At 40.7% G+C, this 26,853-nt stretch overlaps 1 protein-coding gene across 3 annotated transcripts in view; it reads left to right on the forward strand.

Moving 5' to 3' along the window:
- Nucleotides 1–25,429, forward strand: part of ARHGEF3 (Rho guanine nucleotide exchange factor 3) — a 296,174-nt gene extending 270,745 nt beyond the window's left edge. For all 3 annotated transcript variants that reach the window (XM_021695012.1, XM_044921399.1, XM_044921404.1), the window contains 7 exons: nucleotides 1,479–1,541; nucleotides 3,622–3,718; nucleotides 3,895–3,971; nucleotides 9,021–9,278; nucleotides 17,554–17,724; nucleotides 21,162–21,348; nucleotides 23,099–25,429. In XM_021695012.1, the coding sequence (XP_021550687.1) occupies nucleotides 1,479–1,541; nucleotides 3,622–3,718; nucleotides 3,895–3,971; nucleotides 9,021–9,278; nucleotides 17,554–17,724; nucleotides 21,162–21,348; nucleotides 23,099–23,451 (1,206 nt within the window). In that variant the 3' untranslated portion in view covers nucleotides 23,452–25,429. The remainder of the gene's footprint in view (nucleotides 1–1,478; nucleotides 1,542–3,621; nucleotides 3,719–3,894; nucleotides 3,972–9,020; nucleotides 9,279–17,553; nucleotides 17,725–21,161; nucleotides 21,349–23,098) is intronic.
- The last annotated feature ends 1,424 nt before the right edge of the window (nucleotides 25,430–26,853 follow it).

The raw sequence follows: 26,853 nt of genomic DNA on the forward strand, positions 1-26,853 counted from the left end.
TCTGATAGTGGGAAGGAAAGAAGGATTGATTCTGCAGATTGGGAGATTATTAAGGTACAGTGAATACAAGTTCGCCCATCTAGAAAGTTACAGAGCTGCGATTTGAACCCAGGTCCTGTCCTACTCCAGAGCCCATGGTCTTCATGGTGACACTGTGCTGTCCCACAACAGACATCTGACGGTGGTGTTTCCCAGTATGGGGTTCTGTGGTTTTCCTCTCCTGGGAACCACATTTGGTCAGTGGGACCACATTTGGTAGTCAGACCATCACACCTATGTAAGTAAGCTCTAGTAAAACAGATGTACAAGGAAATCTGAGGAAGGTCTAAGTAAAGTCTAGTTAATTGTATTGTGACAACCCATTTCCTGGTTTTGATGATGCTCTGTAGTTACGGAAGACATCACCATTGGGGGAAGCTGAGTAGTGGGGGCACAGGACCTCACTGTACTATGTTTACAACTTCTCCTGTGAGTCTGGTTCAACAAAACAGAATACCAGGAGGGCATGATGTGGCTTTACTGGGCCTTGGGAGGGGTCACCATGCATGGCCTCCAGCACAGTATTCTGCCTTCTCCTGCTTTATCTGAGAGCAAACTCCTTGTCTTATACTCCATCCACCCTAGAGATGGAGGGTGCTCTCCAGGCTTGCTCACTTCTTCCCTTTAGTCTGAAAGAAATGTAGGAGTCCCCAAACTATCACTCCTGTTAAAGGACTAAACATAGAGTCCTTTAACAATGTTTGCCAACAGTTTAGACTCCCAGATGAGTGAAAGAGTATTCTGCACATCATAGCTCTGAAATTATGATGGCTTAATAGAGCCAAATTAGAAATGGTCCATTTACACACTCTTGCTCACAGCTGGCTCCTATAATTTTATTTATTGTACCGTGTAGGGCTGAGAAGTAATTTAGAATGAATTAACTTCACCAGACATTTAGAGTGATAAAATATTGGATTCTTCCTACAATTCCAGCCTCAAGACAAATGGCTGATAAGAATAAAGCTTTCTGCTGAGATTCACCTTCTGTTGAGTAGAACAAAGACAAATTGTGATGGTCCAGTTCATAATACTGCCATGCCCATCACTGAGAACAGACCTGTTTATGATGGTTGCTGCACACATGAGAGACGCAGAATCCAACTGTCATTATTTTACCTAAAATAGTTCCCTCTTGTCTGGCTGCACCCAAGTTCTGTAACGTGAAAGATGACTTACTGGGTTGGAAACATATGTGGGACCCCTTTCTTCCACAAATGGGTGAGTACATTATATAGAAGTTTTGCAAAATTCTTCCTTTATAAAAGGTTTTAGCTACTTAGATGCATTTGCTGCAGGTTAATTTAACTTTTTAAGGAATCCTTTAAAAATGTTTAAGAAATGGGTAGATCTGGGGCTTTGAGCAACAGAACCAGCACTGTTTGAATTTGGTCTCATAAATGGAGTGTTCAGTGAATGTGTTTTGTCTTTGCTTGCAGGCAATCTTTGAGCTTTCCCAAGGGGAAGAAGACTTGATAGAGGACTTGAAATTGGCAAAAAAGGTAAATTTGAATCCAGTAGTCATTTGGGCCACCTCCTTTTTTTTTTTCCTCTTATGAGTAATTTTACAATTCTAAGATTGTACTTTAGGAGCGCTCTTTTTATGACTAAGACAGATCATCAACAATTGAGAAGAATCTGCACAAACCAAGTAGTGGGGAAAATGGCTCAAAACAAGAAGGTTCTCTGCATCTGGTGCCTGTAGGGTTTCTCCTTTGCATGTCTCTAATGCACCTCAAAGAATATTTGAGTTTAATCAGGAAGTGTTCGTAGAGGCCTGACTTTCCATATATTTCATTGTCTCTCATGGCGGAGCCTCCTTACCCTTGGGAGCAAGCATGCGGATGTCTGAAACTGGAACGATGTCTTAGAAATAAAGCCACTTGAATCTCCTAAGTAGAGAAAGTGGTTAAGTGAGGCATTTGGATACTATCATGTGAATTAGGGTCTTTTATATAGAAACTTGTGTTTTAATCACATTGTGTGCGGGAAGGGAGAGGAAACCCAAGCCTTGTAGCCTGTATTGTCTGGACAACAAGCTTCCTCAAAACCTTTCCATTCCAGTGACGCCCCCCACCCCCCGAAGGCTGAAATCCAGACTCCTTCATCTGATATTCCCAGCCCCCTTTAAAGAATCACAGGGTTGGAAAGATGCCTCCCTTCTTTTAAGTGTCCTTAGTCCAGATTCCTGCTAATATGAAGTCCCATCTGTAACATTCCCAGGAGATGGCCATCCACACTTTGCTTGGACACAGCCAAGAAACTGTGTTTTTAGGCAGGGCTGGAGGAGGAGGAAGACGGAGATGGCAAAGAAGGCATTTAACTCTGTTTCAAGATTTCCCGAAGCTAAGCACCTTAAGGATGTTTTACTGCCGTCCTTTTGCTTATGGTGGTTCTACCTTCTTGGAAACCCTTCCTTTCCTTTCAACCATCCATATCCAGCCATCCTCCAGGAACTAGCTCAAATCTCAATTCATTCCTCACCAGTATTTACTGCCTCCTTCTCCATGCCAGGCAGCTCTTAAATCTCCCTTGACTACTCCAGCTTTAATTCTCTCACCCTCTAAGCAGTTATAGTTTGATCAGCTTTTGCTGCTATGGGACATCTCTCCTGTTTTTAGTCTTGAGCTTTTAAAAACATATATCTAATTATCCACGTGTTTTTCTTACCTTCCAATTAGCTTTATAAATCTTCTTGGAAGCAGGGACTGTGCCATCTGAGTTTTTGCACTCTGTTACAGTGACCTGGGTATGATTGTGTGTTCTTGTTTAATTATCATTAATAAGAGATGATAAGATTGACAGAGATTTTGGTCTTTTGGCTTCAGAGCAGTCATAAAGGATGCCATCACTTTTCTTTTCTTTTCTGTTTTTAAAATTTTATTTTATTTTATTATGTTATGTTAGTCACCATACATCATTAGTTTTTGATGTAGTGATCCATGATTCATTGTTTTCGTATAACACCCAGTGCCCCATTCAATACGTGTCCTCTTCAATACCCATCACCAGGCTAACCCATTCCCCCACCCCCCTCCCCTCTAAAACCCTCAGTTTGTTTCTCGGAGTCTATAGTCTCTCATGGTTCGTCTCCCCCTCCGATTTCTCCCCCTTCATTTTTCCCTTCCTTCTCTTAATGGCCTCTTCTTTTTTTCTTTGCTTAGTTTAAATAGGGACTAATTGAAAAAGAACCTGCTAGTAACTAATTCTGTATAAATTAGCAGCTTTTCAAGCTGCAAGGTCTTCAATAATGTTAAATTTTAAAACATTATACAAATCAGATCGGCTCTGTACTTAGGATTTGTGCCCTTGCCCAGATGTATGATATACTAGAATAAAAAAGCTTTTTTAAAATATGCTTTGGTTTATCAACAACCACAGATGGCCCAAGGCAATGCTGGATTCTCATCTGCTCTGGCCACACCCATCTGGTGTCTCCACAGCATTTTGGAAGAAGTTGTTGGGGAGGGCCAAATATTTTGTTATTATGTGGGGTCTCACAGACACCGACGCTGTTTACATTAACCACTTGCTTCCTCTGATTTTAAATGTTTGCTTCTATCTCTTGCCCTTCTTGTGCAGGCCTATCATGACCCCATGCTGAAACTCTCCATAATGACAGAACAAGAGTTGAATCAAATTTTTGGAACACTGGACTCTCTCATTCCTCTACACGAAGGTATAATTTTGCTCCCAGAATGAGTCATGACTTGTAGCCTTAACTGAGTCGTCCCACAAGTCATGATTATGTAATAATGTGATTAACCCAGAATCTACTTCCAGTCTTGTTCATATTTGAATGCCTAACAAAATAAGCATTCTGTTTTGTTTTGTTGTTGTTGTTTTTTTAACCAGAGCTCCTTAGTCAACTTCGAGATGCTCGGAAGCCGGATGGCTCCACCGAACATGTTGGTCACATCCTCGTGGGCTGGGTAAGAAAAGTTCTCTAGTCTTGATTGAGCATAAATTTCAATAACGGAGATAGAGTTTCATTTTAGCTAGACTTTTTGTATTGGCACATATTAGTTTTACATCATAAATGGCAAATTCCTAGCAAAGTTTATCATATTTAGGCTTTATCTCTTCAACCCATGGAAACAGTTTTTTTTTTCTTAATACAAATTTGCAGCATTTAAAGATAACATGGCCTTTTTGCAATAAAATAAGTAAAGGCCCACATGAAATGGTTACTAGTTTTACATCAAATAAGGTAAAACTAGTTAATATTCAATTGAGGCCAATTACTACTAATATAATTATTATCATTTCTATTCCAGTAAATATTCACAGACATATTCTTATCCATCACCAAAAAAAAAGGCGCTTTTATTCAGCCTCCAAAAAAAACCTCTCATGGTCAAATGTAGTTTCATACACAAGGTAATACTAAATGTTGTTAATGTTTAGCATATATCTGATTTTGAGTAACTTCATAGGAAGGCTTGGTGTCATGTTGACCTTCATCCCAAATAACCCATCCCCTTTCCTAATTAAACAAAGAAATCAGCTGTGACCTTAGATTAGGGGTTCTAAATTTATGGTCTTGGGGCTGAATTTGTGTTTTGTTGGGTGCATAATGTGGTCGTTCATTTGCTTAATGTACCTTAGACCAGGCATGCACTTTCTATTTTGCCACAGTCCCCACCATTCCCTATTACCATACCTCTGTTTCCTTTGAGTCCTTGAGTGTACCATCCCAGCTCCAGGTGGTTTTCATTTGTCATGAAGCAGGTAATAAAAGCAGATTACTTTGATGACTTCTTCCAGGCAAGATTAGATCTCTCATCTCTCTGATCCACACAGTCTTCCAGAAAAATAGGCAGGAATTGCCACAGCAGCCAGCATTAGAGTCATCCCACTGTTTGGGGAATGTTGTGAAGGTTATAAATCCTACTATCACCATGTGAGTTCTCTTGATCCAGTTACACTTGTAGTTATATTTTAACCTTCCTAGGCCTTCCGGTTCCTGTGTTTTGATGTTGATCCCTTATCCTAACTTCTGCTTCTCAATTACTGCTTTGATCAAGAAAGTTTGAGGGTTTCATGACTTAGATAGCTTTAGTTCAGAAGTCACTGTTAGCATGGAGGCCGAAATACCCCAAGGGCATCTGAAAGGCAAGCAATGTTCTAAGATGAATAATTTAGAAAATGTGCCTTAATATTTCCGGAGAGCTCATTCATCTTATATTTTTGACTTACTATAAGACGTGGTAGGTGCTTTAACTTCTTTAGCCTTCAAAGAAATTTCTCTAAAGAGAGCCAGCCAGCTGGAGACAGAGAAGGTGTAATGAGAAGAGAGATTCTGCCTCAATATTTCTTAAACTTCCTGAGTCTGTGGGCTGCTCTGATGGGCATGGGGGGGGCCAGTGAGGCCACACTCCAGAATTAGCACGATGCTGCTGTCTTTGACGAGATGGCGATATACAACGACATGGTTTCCATAGGCATCATATACAGACTGTCAGTTCACACCAGAAACAGAAGTGGTTTTGCCTTGCTATTAATTTGCCTTGTTATTAATTTTTTTTCTGAAATAAGTGGTTGCCACTCTTACTAGGAAATTGGTTTGATCTGGGGGTGGCTTTTGCAGGCCTTTTCTGTACCTACTCAAAGGAAATGTGACCACTTCCACTGCTCTCTGAACCCTTCAGACATCAAGTGGGGACTTACAGCTTGAAGAGCAGCCTAAAATTAAACAACTGGCCCATTGTGACCAGACCTCATGAGAAACGGCCCTTATTTATCAGGCCCGACGAGCTGTTAAATGTTTTCCCACTTTTAACTGCAGATGTGTCCCTGCGAGTGGGAACTGTAAACCAAGGGGTACATCTGTTTGAGTTCTGGTCTTTTTAACGGAACAAAATAAACATCTGAGGGGACTTTGAATGAGAAAAGTCAGAGCCCATTCGACCCATGAAAAATTGATTTATTCGCCACCCCCACCCCCAACTTCCCCCCTCCCCCAGGGAAAAAAGGTGGGAAAAAAAAAACAAAAACTCTTTTAAACAAGTGAGCCTCCCAAATGGGACAGGCCTGGCCAGTCCTTTTGACCTTAGAATGAATCAATTACTTGTACTTTGAAGGCCTGAAGCAGAGTGGTGGTTTCCTCAGGGAGCCACCCTGGTCACTGAGGATCCGTCTCCCGCACCGGTGTAGGCCTGATCCCATACACTTCCCCTCTTGGACAGAAACAGCTTCCCAAGTGACTTATCTTCATGCTAACGTTTTTTCAGTAATAAATTTGTATAATTTAATTTATATAATTTAATAAATTTGAATAATTTACAAGCTCTCCAAGGCAGCAAGTTCTCATGTTAATTTGGGTTCTAATTAAATTTTAATTCTATAGAGAGAGGCAGGGTACATCGAAGCAAAAAAAATGGGTTTGTTCTGCCGCTTTTCACAAGGTTAGGGAGATAGAAAGAATTTCTAAAGAAAGTGAAAGAGTTTCCTTTATAAATTCTTGATGGTCTATTTAAAGAGCTGTCGAGGAGTTCAGAGCTTTGGGGAGAAGGGTGGGGGAAGAACATGCTGCAGACTGGTTTTGTCTCTAGCTGAACAAGTAGTTTTGCTTCTCTAAACCACAATTTCTTCAATAAAAATATCCTAGGGATAAATAACAACAAAAAATAATTTTTTACTAATTATACTTTTGCTTTAATAGCTGGTACTTACAGATTCTTACCCAGAAGCCAAGCTCTTTTTTTGTCTGCCTTATCTCATTAAAAGATAGGAGGACAATAGTATATGCATTCTATAAGTGGGGAAACTGAGGCTCAGAAGGGTCACCTGACTAGTAACTATCCAGGTTAGGCTTTGAGCATGATTATCCCTGGTTCTAGAGTCTGTCCGCTTAACCACTGTATTATCACCTCTCACATTTTATGTAAGTGAATGTGTATGTATTTGGGAACCAGGATGTGTACATTCTTCCTTCCCTATCAAATCATCACTCATGGCCCTTTCTAGTCTGTGGGGTTGAACCAGATCGCCTTTCAGGTCATGCCCAGGAAATGAGCACCCTGTCAGGTGTGAACAGGACCAGAGCTGGTTCGGGTTGCCATGGCAGTGGGGGCGGCAGGATCAGAGAGTAATGGCCCATTGGACAGTGAGCAGCAGTGTGGTCAGAGTTCCTCACTGGTTTACATCTGATAGTTACTGCTGATTTGTTTCTCCATAATGAAAACATTGGGCATTTCCAGGTCTTTTTAAAAGGCGAGGAAGTGGAAATGGAATTAAGAGGGCCTGAAGCTCTTTTTAATTAACTCTGAAAATCTAAATTACAAGCCACAATACCACCTCTGGGGGGTGTGTGTGTGTGTGTGTGTGTGTGTAAGTGTGTAAGTAGCAATTATCATTACTTTCAAATATAAGGTTGAGGAAAGAATTTCTGCAGCTCTTTTTAACACAAATAAAGGTTTGTGTTTTTTTATGACACATAAGGAAGGTAGACCTTTCCAAAGAATGTTAAACTCGACAGTGAACTTAAACATTACTTCCTTGGTATCTTTTTTTGGTTTCAGTCACTGAGAAAATAATTTCAATAAGAGGTATAAAAGAAGCACCAGAATACTTACACTTTGACCCATTGTTCAGATGCTGCCACAGTTTATTTCTAAGCCATGTTCCCAGGCCATCAAATATTACCTAATCTGGAAACCATTAAACACTCATTTATTTGTTCATTCAGAATATAAACTTTGAATGTCTGTGGATGGTAAGCCCAATGCAAAGTTTGAGGATGCAGAAATTAAAGACCCTCTTGCCACTGTCTTGCTCTGAATCCCTCCACAGGGCAGGGGTTGTGGTAAATGTGGCTCCTTAGTGCCAGGGAGAGAAGCAAACACAGCAGGGCCATTGGCTGCTTTTTATCGCCTCTGGTACCTTTCCGGAAGCTGACAGCCCATGCATTAGGATGCTGAGCCTTGGGTGCCACTAATAGGAAGGAGTGGAAAAGGGAGATGAACAGCCTTCTTACTGGGTCTCTGACTCTGTGTTTGCACAGTGTGACTGCAGGGAAATTAGTATTTTGCTGGAAGGAAGATAGTGAAGTTGAAGTGTTCCAAAGTCTTTAGGCTTAAATGTTCTTTGCATGGTGTTGTGATGTTAACCATGAGGTATAGACAAGAATCTAATCTCGAAGATTTTTCTAAATGCTTCCTGCATCTAATTTTTTTTATTATACTTTTGCTTAAACTTCGTGGAGTTCTTTATAATTGGCCCACCTTGGAACCAGGTAACCTTCAGCTAACAGAGTTGCTTGCACCAGGCCTTGCAAAGGGCTGGGCCATGAAGTCTGACTCCTTGCTTTCTTGTTATGCCACTAAGTCCTCCAGATGAGTTTCTTATGAATAATTTTTTTAAAAAAAGATTTTATTTATTTATTTGAGAGAGAGAATGAGAGACAGAGAGCACGAGAGGGAAGAGGGCAGAGGGAGAAGCAGACCCCCTGCCGAGCAGGGAGCCCGATGCGGGACTCGATCCCGGGACTCTAGGATCATGACCTGAGCCGAAGGCAGTCGCTTAACCAACTGAGCCACCCAGGCGCCCTCTTATGAATAATTTTAAAAGAAATCCCATTTGTTTGTTTTTAAAGATAGGAAGCTTTCCCCTCACCAGACACTTTTGGAAGTTCAGGAAAATTTTGAGCTGTATGCATATGCAGTTTTTCTGGTTCTTTTGTTTCTAGCTTAGATTGGCAGGAACCCAAACAAATTATGTTGGGGTCTTAACAATCAAGAAACTAAATGTGCAACTAAGAAAATAACTTCGTGCAAGCAAGCCAAACCCTAAAAACTGTTCATTGCCTGCAATTTTGAAGATTGCACTAGTCTGTCTCCTCTAGTCATGCACATAAAGGAATGTTGGCCAGGCCTGGAGACCGGTTAGGTTTTGTTCAGTCTGCACAAGTGATACTCGCTGGTAGCTTCAGAGCACAGTTAGCTCCACACTCCAACCCTGTTTTGATGTTCCTTTCCTAGCTGCCTTGTCTCAGCTCCTATGACAGCTACTGCAGCAATCAAGTCGCCGCCAAAGCTCTGCTGGACCACAAAAAACAAGACCACCGAGTCCAGGATTTCCTACAGCGATGTTTAGAATCCCCCTTTAGCCGCAAGCTAGATCTCTGGAATTTTCTTGATATTCCAAGGAGCCGTCTAGTGAAATACCCTCTGCTTCTTCGAGAAATCTTGAGGCACACACCAAATGATAATCCAGATCAGCAACACCTGGAAGAAGCTGTAAGTTCATCTGCTTCTTTCTGTCTTTACCTTGTTTTCTCCATTGTGTCTAGATTGGGTGCGTGGGTGAATCATGGGTGTCTGGGTACACGGGACCCAGGGGTCTTGGCTTCTAGGCTTGGTGCTGCCATCAGTCATGTTTTGATTTTGAAAGTGACTTCTCTCTCTGCCTCACTCTCCCAACCTATAAAATGCAGTGTTTATATGAAATACACCCAAAGGTCGCTTTGATTTCTAAAAGTTCTTGATTTTGTATAAGTGACTCTGTAATCTGTAATTACAATTCATAATAAACTGTAATCTGTTACAACAGTTGCGAGGGTTAAGATCTCTGGAGATTTTAAATTGAATATCTTTGTTTAGTTAGCAAATCGGAGTTGCCTCTTACCTTAGCCCCTGAGCCCATTTTTGAAGTCGACACCCATTTCATATCCAGCTCTCTTTGGCCTCTGGCTGCAGTGAGGGACCGACCTAGTCAAACCTCCTGCTCACCAGAAAATGTTCATTAAGTATGGAGAGAGAGAGAGATTCTTCCCTAGCAGCAGTAGAAGACCAGGAAAATGGATCCATCTCATGAGAATATTGTGAACAGTGAGTGTTCTGTCTGGAGAGCTTGGTTCTGATTGGGGTGCTCTGCGGGACAGGGCAGAGGCGATAGCAGGCCAGGAGGAGCCAGTGGCCTGAGCAAAGCTTTAGAGGAATGACAGGACAAAGAAATGCCTGGGGACTACCGTGGATCAGTCTGCCCACAGTTGAGGATACTCTGAGGAAGCTGCAGGAGAGAAGGCAGAAGATGAGAGTTCAGATCTGGTTCTAGAGGATTTTAAATAGATGTTTTTCCTTTGTTTGTTTGTTGTTTTCTAATTAGCTGGGATTCAGGGTTCAAATCCCAGCTCCATTGCTGACAAGCTGTGGAAGCTTGGACATGTTAGTCTCCTTGTCTGTAGGATAGGGGACAGTGGAGGAAGGGGCTAGGGACAGGGAGGCAAGCTGAGAGGCTGCTTCAGTGGTCCAGGCATGCAGTCATGGAAACCTGCTGAGGGAGGAGCCATGGGGATGGAGGCTTAGAGACCAATTCAAAGGGCTCGTTCCCTGACTGCATCTGGAACAGAAAGAGGATATGCATAAGTGACTTGAAAATCAGAAGCCATGAAACTTATGAGCAAACCATCTATCTCCTCCCAGAGAGGGGTTTAATAATAATTAGTAGTAATCACAACAATAATAATTCTAGCAATACCTGCTGACATTTCTTGAGTACCTAGTAAATCAGCTTTATGTAATCACTTTATAAGTTATATATCTCATTTAATCCTTATAATAATCTATGAGATAGCTGTCCTTGTTAGGGTTGGATAGCTGTCCATATTCCAGAAGAGGCTTGGAGGGCTTAAATAACTTGCCTGGGTCCGGAGCCAGCACGTGATGAGGTTGATGTCAAATCTCCCAGTGCGGACTGCAAATAACAGTATTTGTTATTTGCCTGTTCCACTATTTTATGATCCTGTACCGCAGAGCTGAAAGCCTGGATGCTTCCCTGAGCCCCCATTGCCTGTAGAATTACAGAAAGCTGTCCGGCCCCCAGGCTTTGTGGAGAGGCCTCATGGCTGCAGAGCTGGGCCAGGTGCCTCCTTGTAGGGATAGAGAAGATAGAGGAAAGATGCTCTTGACTGATTGCAAACACACACAGACCAGTCCCCAGTCCAGCGTGGATAAAGGACACAGGCACGGGGGAGGAGGCCCATCCTACTTCATCATGTCTGTTTTTCACTACCGGGAAGCATGCAGTAGAGTTGCCCCCTGTCCATATTTCATCCCAGCAAGTGTGTGGTCTGCAGGAATGAATACAACAGGGAGCTCAAGCTAGTCTAAATAATTACTTTTTTGAAGCACGTGAGCCTGCTCTGAGTTTTACTGTTAAGATTTCTTCTTTTTAATATGCAGCATGAAAGAAGAATGCTCTGTTTCTAAAATTGCCCAGTGAGCTAAAGTTTGGATTTAAAAACAGATAAGAAGACGGTTGTTTGCAATATGAAAGGACGTACCAGTTTCCCTAGTGCATAAAATGTGATGTCATTTTTAAAAGTTGAATCTGCACCTAGTTACTTAGGCAGATTTGTGTGTGAAGCGTGGCAGACCCGCATTTGAAAATGTCTGCAAAGCAAGTCTTCTAAATGCCCACTTATACAATAGAGGCACAGCAATGTTAGGGCTTATTTTTTCTCCTTCTTTTCAAAATCCTCTGGGCATTAACCCAGATGAACAGAAATATTTAGCCCTGTACTCTTGGGTACATTGTGAATGCCTGATAAACATAAAACCCATAGTACCAACGTAGCTTGAATTACATGTTCCCTGAATAGATTTTCCACCTATGAAAAGGGAAAAATCAGAGAACCTAATAAGTAAACTGCTTCTACACCAAGTGTCCAGTCCTATAATTAGATCTAAAAAAAGGTCTTGCTTTTACTGCAATGCATAAACTACCACATCTTTATTAGAATTTCTTAACAGTGTTTCGGAGGGTTAAAAAAATTTCCCCCAAAAGAGAACATTTTTAAATAGAGCTTCAGATATTTAGATAGTCCAGAGGTCTGGTTGTTTATCATTTTAAATTCTAAGGATTGTTTCAGGCAACAAATGATCTGGCGGACCATCTCTTCCCTCCGCCCGCCACTGTTCCCCAACTCCTGAAAAAAAAAATATATCACTGGAATCAATGAGAAGAACAGTCCTGCTGTTCCTGCCGTGCTGGCTGCTATTCTTGGTTCATGTCACAAGCCTACGAATAAATGACATTACCGCACAAGGAACCAGACAGGGCTTTTAGATTCCGCTTTGAGGATGATGATTACGGCATGTGTGGGCTCAACCCCTGCTCTGTTACCAGGTATTTGTCATCGTCTTGCTTTACTGGTCCTTTCCCTTCAGTTTGAACCCTGATGAGAGGTGCAACAATAAATTGAACTTGAATGCACAACCACCGTGACTGTTTGCTATTGGCAATCTGCTATATACACCTTTATTCCCCCCTGTGATTCTGCACAATAAATACCTCTCAAGAACCAATACAGGGGGCACCTATGTGGTTCAGTCGGTTGCGCGTCCCATTCTTGGTTTTGACTCAGACCATGATCTCATGGGTCTTGGACTCAAGCCCCGGTTGGGCTCTGCACTCAGCAGGGAGTCTGCTTGAGATTCTCTCCCTCTGCCCCTCCCCCCACTTGCATTCTCTCTCTCTCTCAAATACATAAATCTTAAAAAAAAAAAAAACAGTGCAGAGATTAGATACTTATGGTATAGAGGTGGATATAACTACAAAACAAGATTTTTAATAAATGAAAGCAGGCCCAGAAGTGCTATTATAATGTCCACAAAGAATGTGGAATAACGCTGATTGTTTCTATCATTTGGTCTCTGTAGCTTTGCAAACACCAGAGAAAGAAGTAGCATCAGACAGTAGTCATAGCTGCCTGAGGAACCACTGGGCTGCGTGAGTTTATTAATCTTCATGTGATATGTCAGCTGTTCAGTCCCTGAATTAAATTAGGAAGTGCACACATATTTATGCCTACAGTACATCATTTTTCTGGTCTCCTGGATACTTGCAGGAACCTCAGAAAATTGACTCAAGACCCAGTTAATTCCAGGTAAACCTAGTAATACTAAACTCTAAAAAGAGCCACAGCAATTAATGCTAAGACCTTTAAAAGCAAGGAAAAATGTGGATTCCACTACACATTAAAAAAGTAGTAAGGCCAAAGGTTAAGGTAGACATAAAAGAATTTGTCAGGTACCTCCCATATATTTTAAGGCTTCTTGAGGGCAGGGACCCTGTCGCATTTCTTTGAATGATACCATCTAGTTTGATACTGGACAGATGCTCAACAAGCATTAATTGAATTAATTTGAAGGATGAGTCATAACTTTAGTATGTTTTGTGAAGTTTCCTATTCTTTTCTTTTCTTTTTTTTTTTTTTTTGGTTTTTTTGAAAGTAACAATAATCAGGCATGTCTGAAAACCAAGAGGGGGAAGAAACAAAGAGAAAGTTTGTGTATCAAAGTGTTCTATTTATTATTTGTTTTATGTTACTAAAACTCAGATTAATTTCATAGGACTTATATTTAATGTCACGTTGACATTAAAAGCCAAAAAGATTATTTTATGCTACAAAAAGCCTGTGTTTTTTTAAAAGATGTATTTATTATCTAAGTAGTGCTACCGCCAAAATTTGGGAGATAGAAAAAAGAATAAATGAGCTTTAAAACTCATAATAGCTACAAAAATATATAGATTATGCATCTGTTCATAGGGTATAGTCACCAGACTTCAACTCAAAGCTGTAAGATCTTCTGTCAGACTTGCATGGAAATGCCAGAGTTCTAACTGGGTAGAAGTTTTTATCCAGTTGGCTTTGGGCAGAAGGTATCATTTCACTAGAATGTGAAAAATAATCACTTAACAATCTTAGAATTCACTGCCACTTTAACACATTACAAGATCTGGTAAGTTCTCACTGAGTAAAGTCTTCTTTTAAAAAAATCTTGCTTTTCAGAGATTTTGTTTTTCCATTAAGTAAATGTAACCAAGAAGAGACCTTATTACCATTTCTCATCTGTTAAGCTCTTCCCTGCTAATAACATGAGTCCTGGGCTGCAAGGGTGCTTCAGTATTAGCAAATCAACCAACGTGATACACTACATTAATAAAAAAAGGATAAGAACCACATGATCATTTCAATAGATGCAGAAAAAACATTTGACAAAGTACAACATCCATTCATGATAAAATTCTCAACAAAGTAGATTTAGAAGGAGCATACCTCAGGGCACCTGGGTGGCTCAGTTGGTTAAGCGACTGCCTTTGGCTCAGGTCATGATCCTGGAGTCCCTGGATCGAGTCCCACATTGGGCTCCCTGCTCGGCAGGGAGTCTGCTTCTCCCTCTGACCCTCACCCCTCTCATGTGCTCTCTCTCATTCTCTCTCTCTCAAATAAATAAATAAAATCTTAAAAAAAAAAAGAAGGAGCATATCTCAAAATCATAAAGGCCATATATGAAAAACACACAGCGAATGTCATCCTCAATGGGGAAAAACTGAGAGTGTTTCCTCTATGGTCAGGAACAAGAGAGGGATGTCCACTCTCACCATTGTTATTTAACATAGTACTGGAAGTCCTAGCCACAGCAATCAGACAACAAAAAGAAATAAAAGGCATTCAAATCAGCAAGGAAGAAGTCAAACTTTCACTATTTGCAGATGACATAATACTCTATGTAAAAAACCCAAAAGACTCCACCAAAAAAATTGCTAGAACTGATAAATGATTTCAGTAAATTCTCAGGATACAAAATCAACATATAGAAATTGGTTGTACTTCTATACACCAATAATGAAGCAGCAGAAAGAGAAATTAAGGAATCAATCCCATTTACAATTGCACCAAAACCAATAAAATACCTAGGAACACATCTAACCAAAGAAGTGAAAGACCTGTATTCTGAAAACTATGAAACACTAATGAAAAAATTGAAGATGACACAAAGAAATGGAAAGACATTCCGTGCTCATGGATTGGAAGAACAAATATTGTTAACATGTCTATACTAACAGTCTATACATTTAATGCAATCCCTATCAAAATACCAACAGCATTTTTCACAGAGCTAGAACAAACAGTCCTAAAACTTGTATGCATCTACAAAAGACCCTGAATAGCCAAAGCAACCTTGAAAAAGAAAAGCAAAGCTGGAGACATCACAATCCAGACTTCAAGTTATATTACAAAGCTGTAGTGATCAAGACAGTATGATACTGGTACAAAAATAGACATAGATCAATGGAACAGAGCAGAAAACCCAGAAATGAACCCACAACTCTATGGTCAATTAACCTTCAACAAAGCAGGACAGAATATGCAATGGAAAAAACAGTCTCTTCAACAAATGGTGTTGGGAAAACTGGACAGCAACATACAAAAGAATGAAACTGGATTACTTTCTTACACCATACACAAAAATAGATTCAAAATGGATGAAAAACCTAACTGTGACACAGGAAACCATCAAAATCCTAGGGGAGAACACAGGCAGTAACCTCTTTGACAACAGCTGTAGCAATTTCTTTCTAGATCTGTTTCCTGAGGCCAGGGAAACAGAAGCAAAAATTAATTATTGGGACTTCATCAAAATAAAAAGCTTCTGTACAGTGAGGGAAACAATCAACAAAACTGAAGGGCAACCTACAGAATGGGAGAAGATATTTGCAAATGACATATCTGAAAAAGGGTTAGTATCAAAAATATATGAAGAACTTATACAACTCAATGCCTAAAAAATGAATAATCCAATTAAAAAATGGGCAGAAGACATGAATAGACATTTTTCCGAAGAAGACATGCAGATGGCCAGCAGACACGTGAAAAGATGCTCAACATCACTGATCATCAGGGAAATACAAATCAAAACGACAATGAGATACCACCTCACTCCTGTCAGAATGGCTAAAATCAACAACACAAGAAACAATAGGTGTTGGCAAGGATGTGGAGAAAGAGGAACTCTCTTGCACTGTTGGTGGGAATGCAGACTGGTGCAGCCATTGTAGAAAACAGTATGGAGGTTCCTCAAAAAGTTAAAATAGAACTACCTTATGATCCAACAATTGCACTACCAGGTATTTACGGAAAGAATACAAAAATGCTAATTCGAAGGGATACATGCACTCCAGTGTTTACAGCAGCAGTATCTACAATAGCCAAATTATGGAAACAGCCCAAATGTCCATTGACTGATGAATGGATAAAGAACATGTGGGGGGGGGTGTGTGTGTATACATATATATAACTATATATAATGGAATATTAGCCATAAAGAATGAAATTTTGCCATTTGCAATGGCATGGGTGGAGCTAGAGAGTATTATGATAGGTGAAATCAGTCAGTCAGAGAAAGACAAATACCATATGATTTCACTCATATGTGGAATCTAAGAAACAAGCAAAAGGGGAAAAAAGAGGGAGGAAGAGAGGGAGAGAGAGAGGGAGAAAGAGAGAGGGAGGCAAACCAAGAAACAGACTCTTAACTACAGAGAACAAACTGATGGTTGCCAGGGTGGGTAGGGGATGGGTGAAATAGATGATGGGGATTAAGGAGTGCACTTGTTGTGATGAGCATAGGGTGTTGTATGTAAGTGTTGAATCATTTGTACACCTGAAACTACTATTACACTCTATGTTAACTGGAATTTAAATAAAAACTTAAAAAATAATACTACCACAAGAAAGATGGGACTGCTGGTCTTTTCACTCTTAGAGGACAGAGGTCCCTGCTGAGGAAGTCATCATTTTGCCTTTGGTTGGTGTCTTTGAGTTTTTACTCAACTAATTTCTTGTTCTTTGTTTTTTAATATGTTATATCTTTTAGACATATTATCTATGATATGATAGAACAACAACATATCAGAATAAATGCCCACTGATTGTGTCTGAGTGCTGTACTCTTATTGCTTTGTTTTGTTTCATTTTGTATTAACAACAGTGTGTCCACCCTTGATCTGAAATCCCTCCACCCCTAATATATTCACATGTGCTCTAGGCATGGGTGTGAGTGTATGTATATAGACAAACAGTTCCCATCATTACACCTAGTGTCTTTCCATTTCTAGTTCTCTGTCCTTTTTAAATCATTTATGTTTTACCACTAAAAAGCTATCCAAATCATTTCGTCACACCCAATTTGCAAATCTTGTTTGTAGGTTAGATTGAGTACATATAGAGAAACCTTGAAACTGGATTCAAACCCCCAAAGATGATCCCTTTTTGGGACTACTACATTCTGCTTTGTTTTCTCTCCTTGGCTAAAGTTTTTATATGCCTGTATTTTCAACATTGTAAGCATGTTTGAAGAAATGTGCAACATAGAGCTCAGTGGTTATGAGTCCTGCACATCAAAAGCTATACCTTATATCTCTTCCTCTGAGATAAAATTATGCATCAACATCAGTTTTATATATAATATAAATACCTGTATGTGTATACAAATATATATGTGTGTGTATATGTATATCTATGTGTATATGTATAGGTGGATAGATGAACACAATATATTCAAAGCATGTATTTATTTTTGCCTTTTCCCAAAGCAGCAAGTTGGATAACAGAATCTCAGAATTAGATGCAAGTCTATCTTGGTGACCTTCTAGGCTGAGCCCCTGGGACTTACTGGTGTGGATGGTTTGCTTACTTTCCCCATACTTTCTTCTTTGTTTCCATAGATAAACATCATTCAGGGAATCGTGGCAGAAATCAACACCAAGACTGGGGAATCTGAGTGCCGCTATTACAAAGAGCGGCTTCTTTACTTGGAAGAAGGCCAGAAAGACTCTCTAATCGACAACTCGAGAGTGCTGTGCTGTCATGGAGAACTGAAGAACAATCGAGGGGTGGTGAGTGGCTACTCTCCCTCAGTGGTCTCATCCTGGGCCTCCCCCAATGCTTAATCCATTTGATGCCCAGCCCCCTGTTACTCTGCCTTCCTTACCCAGGGTCACATTCTTCAGACAAAAATTGCTTTCCAGTGTCTTTTGTATTATAGGATCCCATATGTATATGGATATATATATAATTATATACATTGTATATATATATTCATATATTGTAATTTATATATAAATAATATGTATTATGTGTTTCTAACTTATAATTAATATATATTTTTATATATTTCACAAAATATATATTATATATATTAAAATTTCACTACCAGTATACATTCAAGAAGAATTTGGGTTGCCAACTTTGTATTTCATTTGATCATGACCTTCAATAGCAAATACAGAACAATTAACATCTCCTCCGGCTTTGATATCAGAAAACAAGGGGTAATTTTAACAGGATATAAAAAGTATATGATCTCAGAAAAACAGCTCTTAAGTTGAAATGCTTAGCTATATGAGAAATTCTTTGCTTTTTTTATGCATTGGTACCCATCCACAGACTGCCATTTTAAAACCAGTTTTTGCTTTAAAACTGGCTTCATATCTAACTCTGCCCAATTTCCTGGCTTTTATTCCTGAGTAGATATTGAAATTGTTCCTCCTCTCCTATCATAGCAACTTGGACAGATCTCCCTGGAGCACTTACTACAGTGGGTTGTAATTATCCACCATATGCCTGTCAGTATCTTCCATTATACTATGATCTTTTAGGGTAGAGTCCATGTCTTGTTAATCCCCAGCACCTGTTATGGGGACCTGGCATGTACTAAGCACTCAGTAATGTTAGGTGAATGAGTGAGTGAATGAATGAATGAATATTTGTATAAAGGAAGGATGGATTTGAATTTTATGAGAGCTCAAAATTCATTTAACTCACCAGGCTATTTTTATGTGTAGCCAGTAGAAATTAAAGCTAATATGTCTATTATATATTATAATTTAAACATATTATACATAGAAATGTATATTTATATAATGTATACATTTTATTATATACAATAGATATTTAAATTCAATGTTGGGAAAGCCATCAAAAAAGAGAATCTCTTATTATATTTCATCTTCAGTATCTAGTCAACTCTTAGAATGAAAGCCAAAACTAGATTGAATAGTTCTTAATAAAGCTTTGATGATTTAAGAGTCAACCTTTTGACCTGGACTTTGGAGTGGCATTTGTGAGCAGGCTTGGAAATGTTATTTGAAATCACTGAGTGTATATCATAGCGCCCATTATCAGAGCTGCTGGGGATCCAACTAGCTGATGGTCCAGCAGAGGTATTGAGACTGGTCACGGGCCACTGCTTGAAGAAGTATTTGTTTGACTACAGAGTTACTGATTGCTAGAAAGCTGCATTCTGCTTGCTGATTTTCAGAAAATACTGGTGGACTTCTAATCTGAATCTCTGGCTTCTTGAGCATTCTTTCTCAGAAGACCTGTGGGAAATGGTTGGGATGATATATCACTGCACGGAATGAGACCTATGCTCTTTTCTGTCCCTCAGTCAAGGACTGAGACTCTCTGGTTGGCTATGCCTAGGGCATTAAAGATGAACTCTAGTTCATATTTCAGGCAGATAGATTTTTGAAAACAAAGATAGTAGTTGGGGTGGGAGATTTGTTTTAGTTATTTGTTTTTCCCAGTAGAATTATAGAAGTCTTTAGGAACAAAGCCCTGTGTCAGAAGAAAAGCTTGATAGTTTGAGGGCTAAAAGAAGCACTCATAAATAAGGGATGTTTTTAAAAGGTTTCCCAGACAATCTGAATTCAAATTATCTACCTTGGCTAGAGGATTGTTGAAGTAGAAACAGTGTAAAAACAACAACAAAAAACCCCCTAATGTTTAGTATATAAAACAATGACCAACCCCTTCCGTCCCCATCCCCTAAAGAAGTCTTAACATTATTCCTATATCCCCCTCAAAAAAAAAAAAGCCCTTAACTTTGTTATTTTTTCTTTACTCTGTTTAAATGCACCTTTTTTTTTAAGATTTTATTTATTTATATGAGAGAGAGAATGAGATAGAGAGCATGAGAGGGGGGAGGGTCAGAGAGAGAGGCAGACTCCCTGCTGAGCAGGGAGCCCGACGTGGGACTCGATCCCGGGACTCCAGGATCATGACCTGAGCCGAAGGCAGTCGCTTAACCAACTGAGCCACCCAGGCGCCCTGTTTAAATGCACTTTTGATAAACTTTCACTCCTCAGTCTTCTCCCACCCAGTACAAAATTATCTGTTTTATTTGCACCAGCCAACATTTGGTTAAGCTTTAATTTCTACAAGTACGTGTGTGTGTGTGTGTGTGTGTGTGTCGAGTAGGTGGGGGGCGGGGGGGATCCACAAGTTTCTTTTCTCCCAAATATAAAATTGTCTGATAATGCTGAATATGCTTCTCCTGCCCCAAAACAAGATTCTAATGTGAGTTTCCACCTCTTTGAGACCCCTGGGTTCACATTCCCAAATATCTCCATTGGAAAACCAGAACCAGGTAGAAAGGTTGTAGATCTTTTCATTTCAATTCGTCAGCATTTCCAAACTGTGAGAAGAGTCTAGCACTTGGACTTGAATGGAGCCAATTTACCCCAGCTCCACCCAGTGAAATTGCTTTCATGATGTGGTTTGAGACAAGCCTTTATTTTTGAGATTTTCTTTTCGCCCACAACACACATCAGTCATCAGCCTTTTAAGCACAGCCTCTTCAGAACACTGAGGTTCTGAGGAACATAACTGAGAAGGGCCAGTTCTTTGATCATCTTTCTTTGTGGCTATGACAGCACACTCTGGTTCCCTCGGGAATGGGCAGTGTTCTGAGTTGGAGTGCCTGGATGGAGCTGATACTCAGCTCTGTGGCGTAAGGAGCAAGTGTTTTTATGGGTTTGGGAAGCAAAGATTAATATTAGGCTTTGATATGCCAGTCGTATCCTTTATAGACTATTGTTCATTATGCTCACTTAGGATTATATTGGGTGCTATAAACCAAAGCCTGGGTGGGGGTGGGGGTACTCACTTCTTTTTCCTTCACTGCTCCCTTTATTCTATTCCCCCTTCTCATTTTTTTCTTATGGAAGCTGGAGGCTGTGTGTGTCTGCACAGGTTGTGAATATGCAATATGATGATGTCCTTGGAGCCGGCAGTCCTGGCTGCAGACGTCTGTAGGCAGAAAGGCCTTCTCCATGGGCACCCCAGGGAGGCACTCCTCCAGGAAAGGCACTAGGTGCATCTGGAAATACCTCCAAGATGCCCAACTTCTGTTCTGGAGGTAGATCTGAGCCTAGAAGTTCATAATACAGTGTGAAGCTGGTACCTGGGGACCTCTTATCTGCAGAAGTCCATTAATCAACTTCTTATTAGGCGGTCGCTTAGGGAAATCCTGTGGATTTTTTTCTTCTAGAAACTGCATGTTTTCCTGTTCCAAGAAGTGCTTGTGATCACTCGAGCTGTCACCCACAATGAGCAGCTCTGTTATCAGTTGTACCGGCAGCCGATCCCTGTAAAGGACCTTCTGCTGGAAGACCTGCAGGATGGAGAAGTGAGGCTGGGCGGCTCCCTGCGCGGGGCATTTAGCAACAATGAGAGAAGTATGGATGGCTGTTGGCTTTGACCTGTTGAATGGTTTGGTGGTGGTGGTTCAGGGGGAGTGGCTGGCTGGTGGAGAGAGAAGTAGCCATGGCCTTGGAGTCACACTACATTCCAATGCTGTCTCATTACTCCCTCCTTGTGTAACCTTGTGCCACCTCTGTGAGCCTCATTTTCCCATCTGTAAAATGGGCATGTATGCATACCAACTTTATAAGGTTGTTATAAGGATTAAGATACTGCAAGTGAACCTGTCTGCACGTAATAGGTACTCCTTACATTACCTCTCTCTCTCTCCTTCCATTGGATAAAAGTATGCTTAATACCAGATAGCCCCTGTGTCAATAGCCGTTGCTTACTGGTGGCTTTGTAGAGCCAGGGCAGTCATCCCTAAAGAGGATTAAGAATGGTCACCTGGGTTGAGGATTCATCTGTAATTATTCTAATGGGCTTCTCTAACTTGAGACTTAATAAACAAATTAACCAAGAGAAGCTACAATGGCAGTGTTTACTGAGTATCTATGTATATATCATTCCAGGCATTAGTATACTAAATGGTCAAACTAAACTAAACCATCAAATTCCTCCTCCTTACAGAGCTTACATTGTGATAGAGGAGATAGATGATGAATAAATATTCAGGTGCTGTTAAGAGAACTAAAGCCCAGTAGGGATAACAGTTGGAGGTTTGCTTTAGAGGAAATGATCAGAGAAGTCTTCCTTGAGAAAGTGACATTTGAGCCTCTTGGGTTAACAGGGGCATCATATTGTCAACATAATTCATATGTACTGCCTCTGACCTGCTCATTAGTCCGTCCGCCCTGGTGGTGGTGGTGGCAACTTCTATTTCTTGAATACGAACTATGTACCAGGTGTTGTAGAAGCACACGCATTACCGCCTTTAGCCCTCATAATAATCTTACAAGATAGGTCCTCTTCATTTCTCATGTTTTACAAATAAGGACACTGAGTCATACACAAGTTAAGGCGCTTGCCCAGGAGCAAAAGGTGGAGCCTGAATTTATCTTAAGTGGTGGTTACCGGACCGTTGGCTCCAGGGATAGTGCAAGGGGATTGAACACACCCACTTCTGCAAACCAAGCGTTGCATGTGTCATGCGGGGCCCGTTATGCGCTGGTAAAACTAAATAAAATGTCTTCCAAATTGTGCGCTACCATTTTTTTTAAATACACGTAGCTCCTGTGCAGGTAATGAAAATGTATTTTTATTTTAAAGTGAAACTGAATTTGTAACAGCTCTGAGTTTTGCATATCTTCTCAATCATTTAGGTAATATATGTGCAAGTACTGTTATCACGTGGAGGATCATGGGCATGGTTTGGTATTACACAGAGCTTCTTAAACTTGAAAAGGCTCTAACTTGGGGCAGTGGTTGAAAGTCCAGATTATCAGGCCCACCTGAGACCTACTGCATCCGAGTCTCTTAACGGTACGGTCTGGGCATTGTTTTTAACAAGCCCACAGGGGATTTTAATATGCACCCAGGTTTAAACTGATGTCCATTTGCCAGCCTCAGGGGCAGCTGAGAGCTACACTGGTGTGAAATCCAGTTGCTTGATGGTGGCCGCAGCGTAGAGCTGAGCCACGTCCTGGACCAGTGGGACACATTTTGTAATCAATTAATGATGTCTGCCCTAGGTACAGGGGGTTAATGTCACTATATAGGTTATCTTTGGCCTGGGAAATACCTGTCCGTTGACCTTTTTTTTTTACATGTATTTTTCATTTCTAGTTAAAAACTTCTTCAGAGTAAGTTTCAAAAACGGTTCCCAAAGTCAGACCCACTCACTACAAGCCAACGACACCTTCAACAAACAGCAGTGGCTCAACTGCATTCGTCAAGCCAAAGAAACGGTTCTGTGTGCTGCTGGGCAGGCCGGGGTGCTGGACTCCGAGGGACCATTCCTAAATCCTGCCACTGGGAGCCGGGAGCCACAGGGAGAAACAAAACTTGAGCAGATGGACCAATCGGACAGTGAGTCAGACTGTAGTATGGACACGAGCGAGGTCAGCCTCGACTGTGAGCGCATGGAACAGACAGACTCTTCCTGTGGGAACAGCAGGTACATTGAAAGCAACGTCTGACAGAGAGCCGCGCGTCTTACTGTACAGTGTTTGCATTCCACACACGGGACGGTTTGGAGAAGCACTTTTTAATACTTTTGTGACCGTGTGGACCCCGTCTCTTGTATCTTTTATCTTTATCCCTAGTACTGTAACTGCCAATCTGTCCGTGTAAGCTGGGGTCTGTGGCAACTCTTACCCTGTATTGCATTTCACAAGTGTCTGGAGGGATGGAGAGGTACTTGAACAAGTTACTTTCACTTGTCCTGCTGGATTTTAAAAAATAGAAAAGAATCTCTAAACTACTGTTTCATGTAGATTGCTTAAAGAGAATCCTCCCTTGTTTCTCTAATGCTTTTCTAGCTCTTTGACATGATAGCTGAAGGCATGGAATTTATAGGGCCTGGCAAACAGGGCATGAGGAAGTCACTCGTGTATTGTGATGGTATGTGCAGGAAAACGGGAAAAGATCAGTCCTTGCAGTGAACTTGGTTCAATGTTGTCCAACCAGAAAGCATGAAAACATCCCTGGGGATGCTGGACACTTAATTGTGCAAAGGAAGAAGCACTGTGTTGACCTTGCAGTGTCATCAAGTGCAAATTTGATGCAATAATCTATTAGGACGTGGAACAGTGTCTGACCTTGAAAGGACCAGCATGAAAGCAGCTGCCAGCTCTGAATCTTGACCTGAAATGCATTTGCACCGGGGCGGTGGGGGGTACCTGTCATAGTTGCTGGCTTGCCTTAGAGAGCCATTTCTAGCCTAAGACACCAGGATAGAACTCAAAAGTCCTGGGAATACTCAGCAGGCTAATAAGAAGGCCCATCATCATTTTGTTTCATGTGCCAAGGCCTGCTCATATTTTGGAGCATTGAGGAAGAGGCCGCAGGTGAGTCAGTGACTCTGTTTACAGAAACATGTGAGAGGAAGAGTTTGGAAGAAGTGCTTCATCATGACCTTAGGCGGGAAACATTAGGAGAAAAACAAGGTCCAGTGCCCTTCTGGGAAAGGCCAGAGCCTTGGGTTTTCCTGCTCTGCTTTTGGGTCATCACTTTGCCGTCTCTGGCTCTGTGCTATGATCAGAGTCATAATTACATTCTCCATAGGCCAATTTTAATTAACTCTATGATTAATTAGGGTCAGTTAGCCAAACTAGTAACCTCTTTGTCTAGCCTTGATTTACAATGCAGAGTGGACTGCCGACCTTTAAAAAAAGTTAACTGAATACACAGAAAAGCTCCCTGTGAGTGTAAATATTAAGGATGACCTGTGCAAAATTATTCCCACACCAGCACTAGTAGTAATGATTCTAAATTATTGCCAAAAAGGTTTTTTTTAATCTTCTGTGTCTTTCAAGTTTACAGAGAGCAGTAAATGCTATGTTATCATTTTATTATGTACATCTAACATGTGCATTCAAAGAAGCTGTGTGACAAGATGTATCAATATAAAAACAAGGTAATATTACTTATTTTTCAAAAATGAAAAAATATTGTGGTCAATTTTACCCTGTAAAACATATTTCTGTATTTATAGATTTTAAACATGGTGAATTTTTTTTTCTATTATGAGTTTATTTAAAATTGCTTTGTTTCTCAAATTGTTATTGATTTAGCAAGTGAGTGAACTGCTGCAGATAGAAGCAGACATAAGCTGAGAACCGATGTTTGATGGTGGAGGAAAGAGTGAATCATTCTCTGTAGGAGCCATCGGCCACTTTGGTCAGTGTGTTGAGACAAGAGGTCCATTAAGTGCTGGCCTATGGGAAGAAAGTGAATGTTTTACTGAAATGAATGTTTTTGTATAATGGCCTTAAATTTTTCTGGAAGCATTTCAAATAAATTACATTAAAATGTCACCTTCTTTGTGTACAGTATGTGCCCAACAAATGTCAAATTTCAGCTGTCTTCCTGGGAGGTTCTTTCTGGAATTTTTGCTTGTTGTGCCCAAATACCAACTCTAAAATAGGGTGCAGGTTGAAATAAATGCTTCAATTTGATCTATCACAACTTTTGCAGAACTCCTATTTCTAAGATCTATTTTTTCAAGCATTCTCTACTCATTCACTTATTCACTTACTCACGTTTAACCACTGTATCTTGAATCTGTACTGTGTGGAAAGTCATAATTGTGATAGGAAAAGAGTACTGCATCTCACTGCTAGGATAGGTGACTGTTGAGAAACTTGAGACCAAATAGTAGGAGGCAAATTCCACTTTGAAATTCTTACTGGAAATTCATGCCACTTTTTCTTTAATTAAAATAGTTTTGGGGTGCCTGGGTGGCTCAGTCAGTTAAGCCTCTGCCTTTCACTCAGGTCATGATCCCAGGGTCCTGGGATCGAGCCCCACATTGGGCTCCCTGCTCAACGGGGAGCCTGCTTCTCCCTCTCCTCCCTGCTCATGCTCTCTCTCACTATCTCTGTCTCTCTCTCTCAAATAAATACATAAAATCGTATTTAAAAATTGTTAGTTTTGGGGCAGCTGGGTGGCTCTGTCAGTTAAGGTACAACTCTTGATTTTGGCTCAGGTCACAATCTCAGGGTTGTGGGATTGAGCCCCACATCAGGCTCTGTGCTCAGCAGGGGAGTCTGCTTGAGATTCTCCCTCTGCCCCTCCCCCCCCATCTCTCTCTCTAAAAATAAATAAATCCTTAAAAAAATGGTTAGTTTTATTCCTCCAAAAAGTAGTCTTCATTTTTTTTTTTAATTTATTTTGGGGGAGGAGAGAGACAGAGAATCTTAAACAGGCTCCATGTTGAGTGTGGAGCCCAGCGTGGGGCTGGATCCCAGGGCCCTGAGATTATGACCTGAGCCGAAACCAAGAGTCAGATACTTAACCAACTGAACCACCCAGGCACCCCCAAAAGGTGGTCTTTAGATGAAAAGGCTAAATACTTGTCGCCAATTCTCAGTAGCAGGGTGGCTCGATAAGGCCAGTAGGTAGTCTCATCTTTGTAATAACCTCTCACCATTTTCTTTAACATGCTGCTAATTCTAAGATTAGTCAAGATACTCACATAAATGTAAGTCCACCTTTTTTCCCCAAATGAAAACTCACTCCTCCTCATTCTCTTCTTTCTCCTCCTTCCTTTCCATCCTCCTTGTCCTTCTTCAGTGCCTCTTTGGATGTTCCATCCACCTCTGACTGCCATGGTACTGACTTTGATCCAGGAGGCTGCATCCCTAGCAGTGTACTGACATGTTGTGGGTTAGTACAAATGACTGAGGGCTAAATGGTTTTCTTCAGTCTATTCTCAAGATGTTATTTTACACAACTAGATGTAATCCTTGCAGTCCAAATGAGAAGTCATAAGCAAAGAAGAGTCAGAACCAGCAATTTTGTGCAAAATTAGAATGTGGTTTCAGCTTCTGGTTGTGGTCACCACCGGTGACTGCTTTCATTTCCATTCCTGGCACAGT

The sequence above is a fragment of the Neomonachus schauinslandi genome, chromosome 1 (assembly GCF_002201575.2).
Source record: "Neomonachus schauinslandi chromosome 1, ASM220157v2, whole genome shotgun sequence".
Taxonomy (NCBI): Eukaryota; Metazoa; Chordata; class Mammalia; order Carnivora; family Phocidae; genus Neomonachus; species Neomonachus schauinslandi.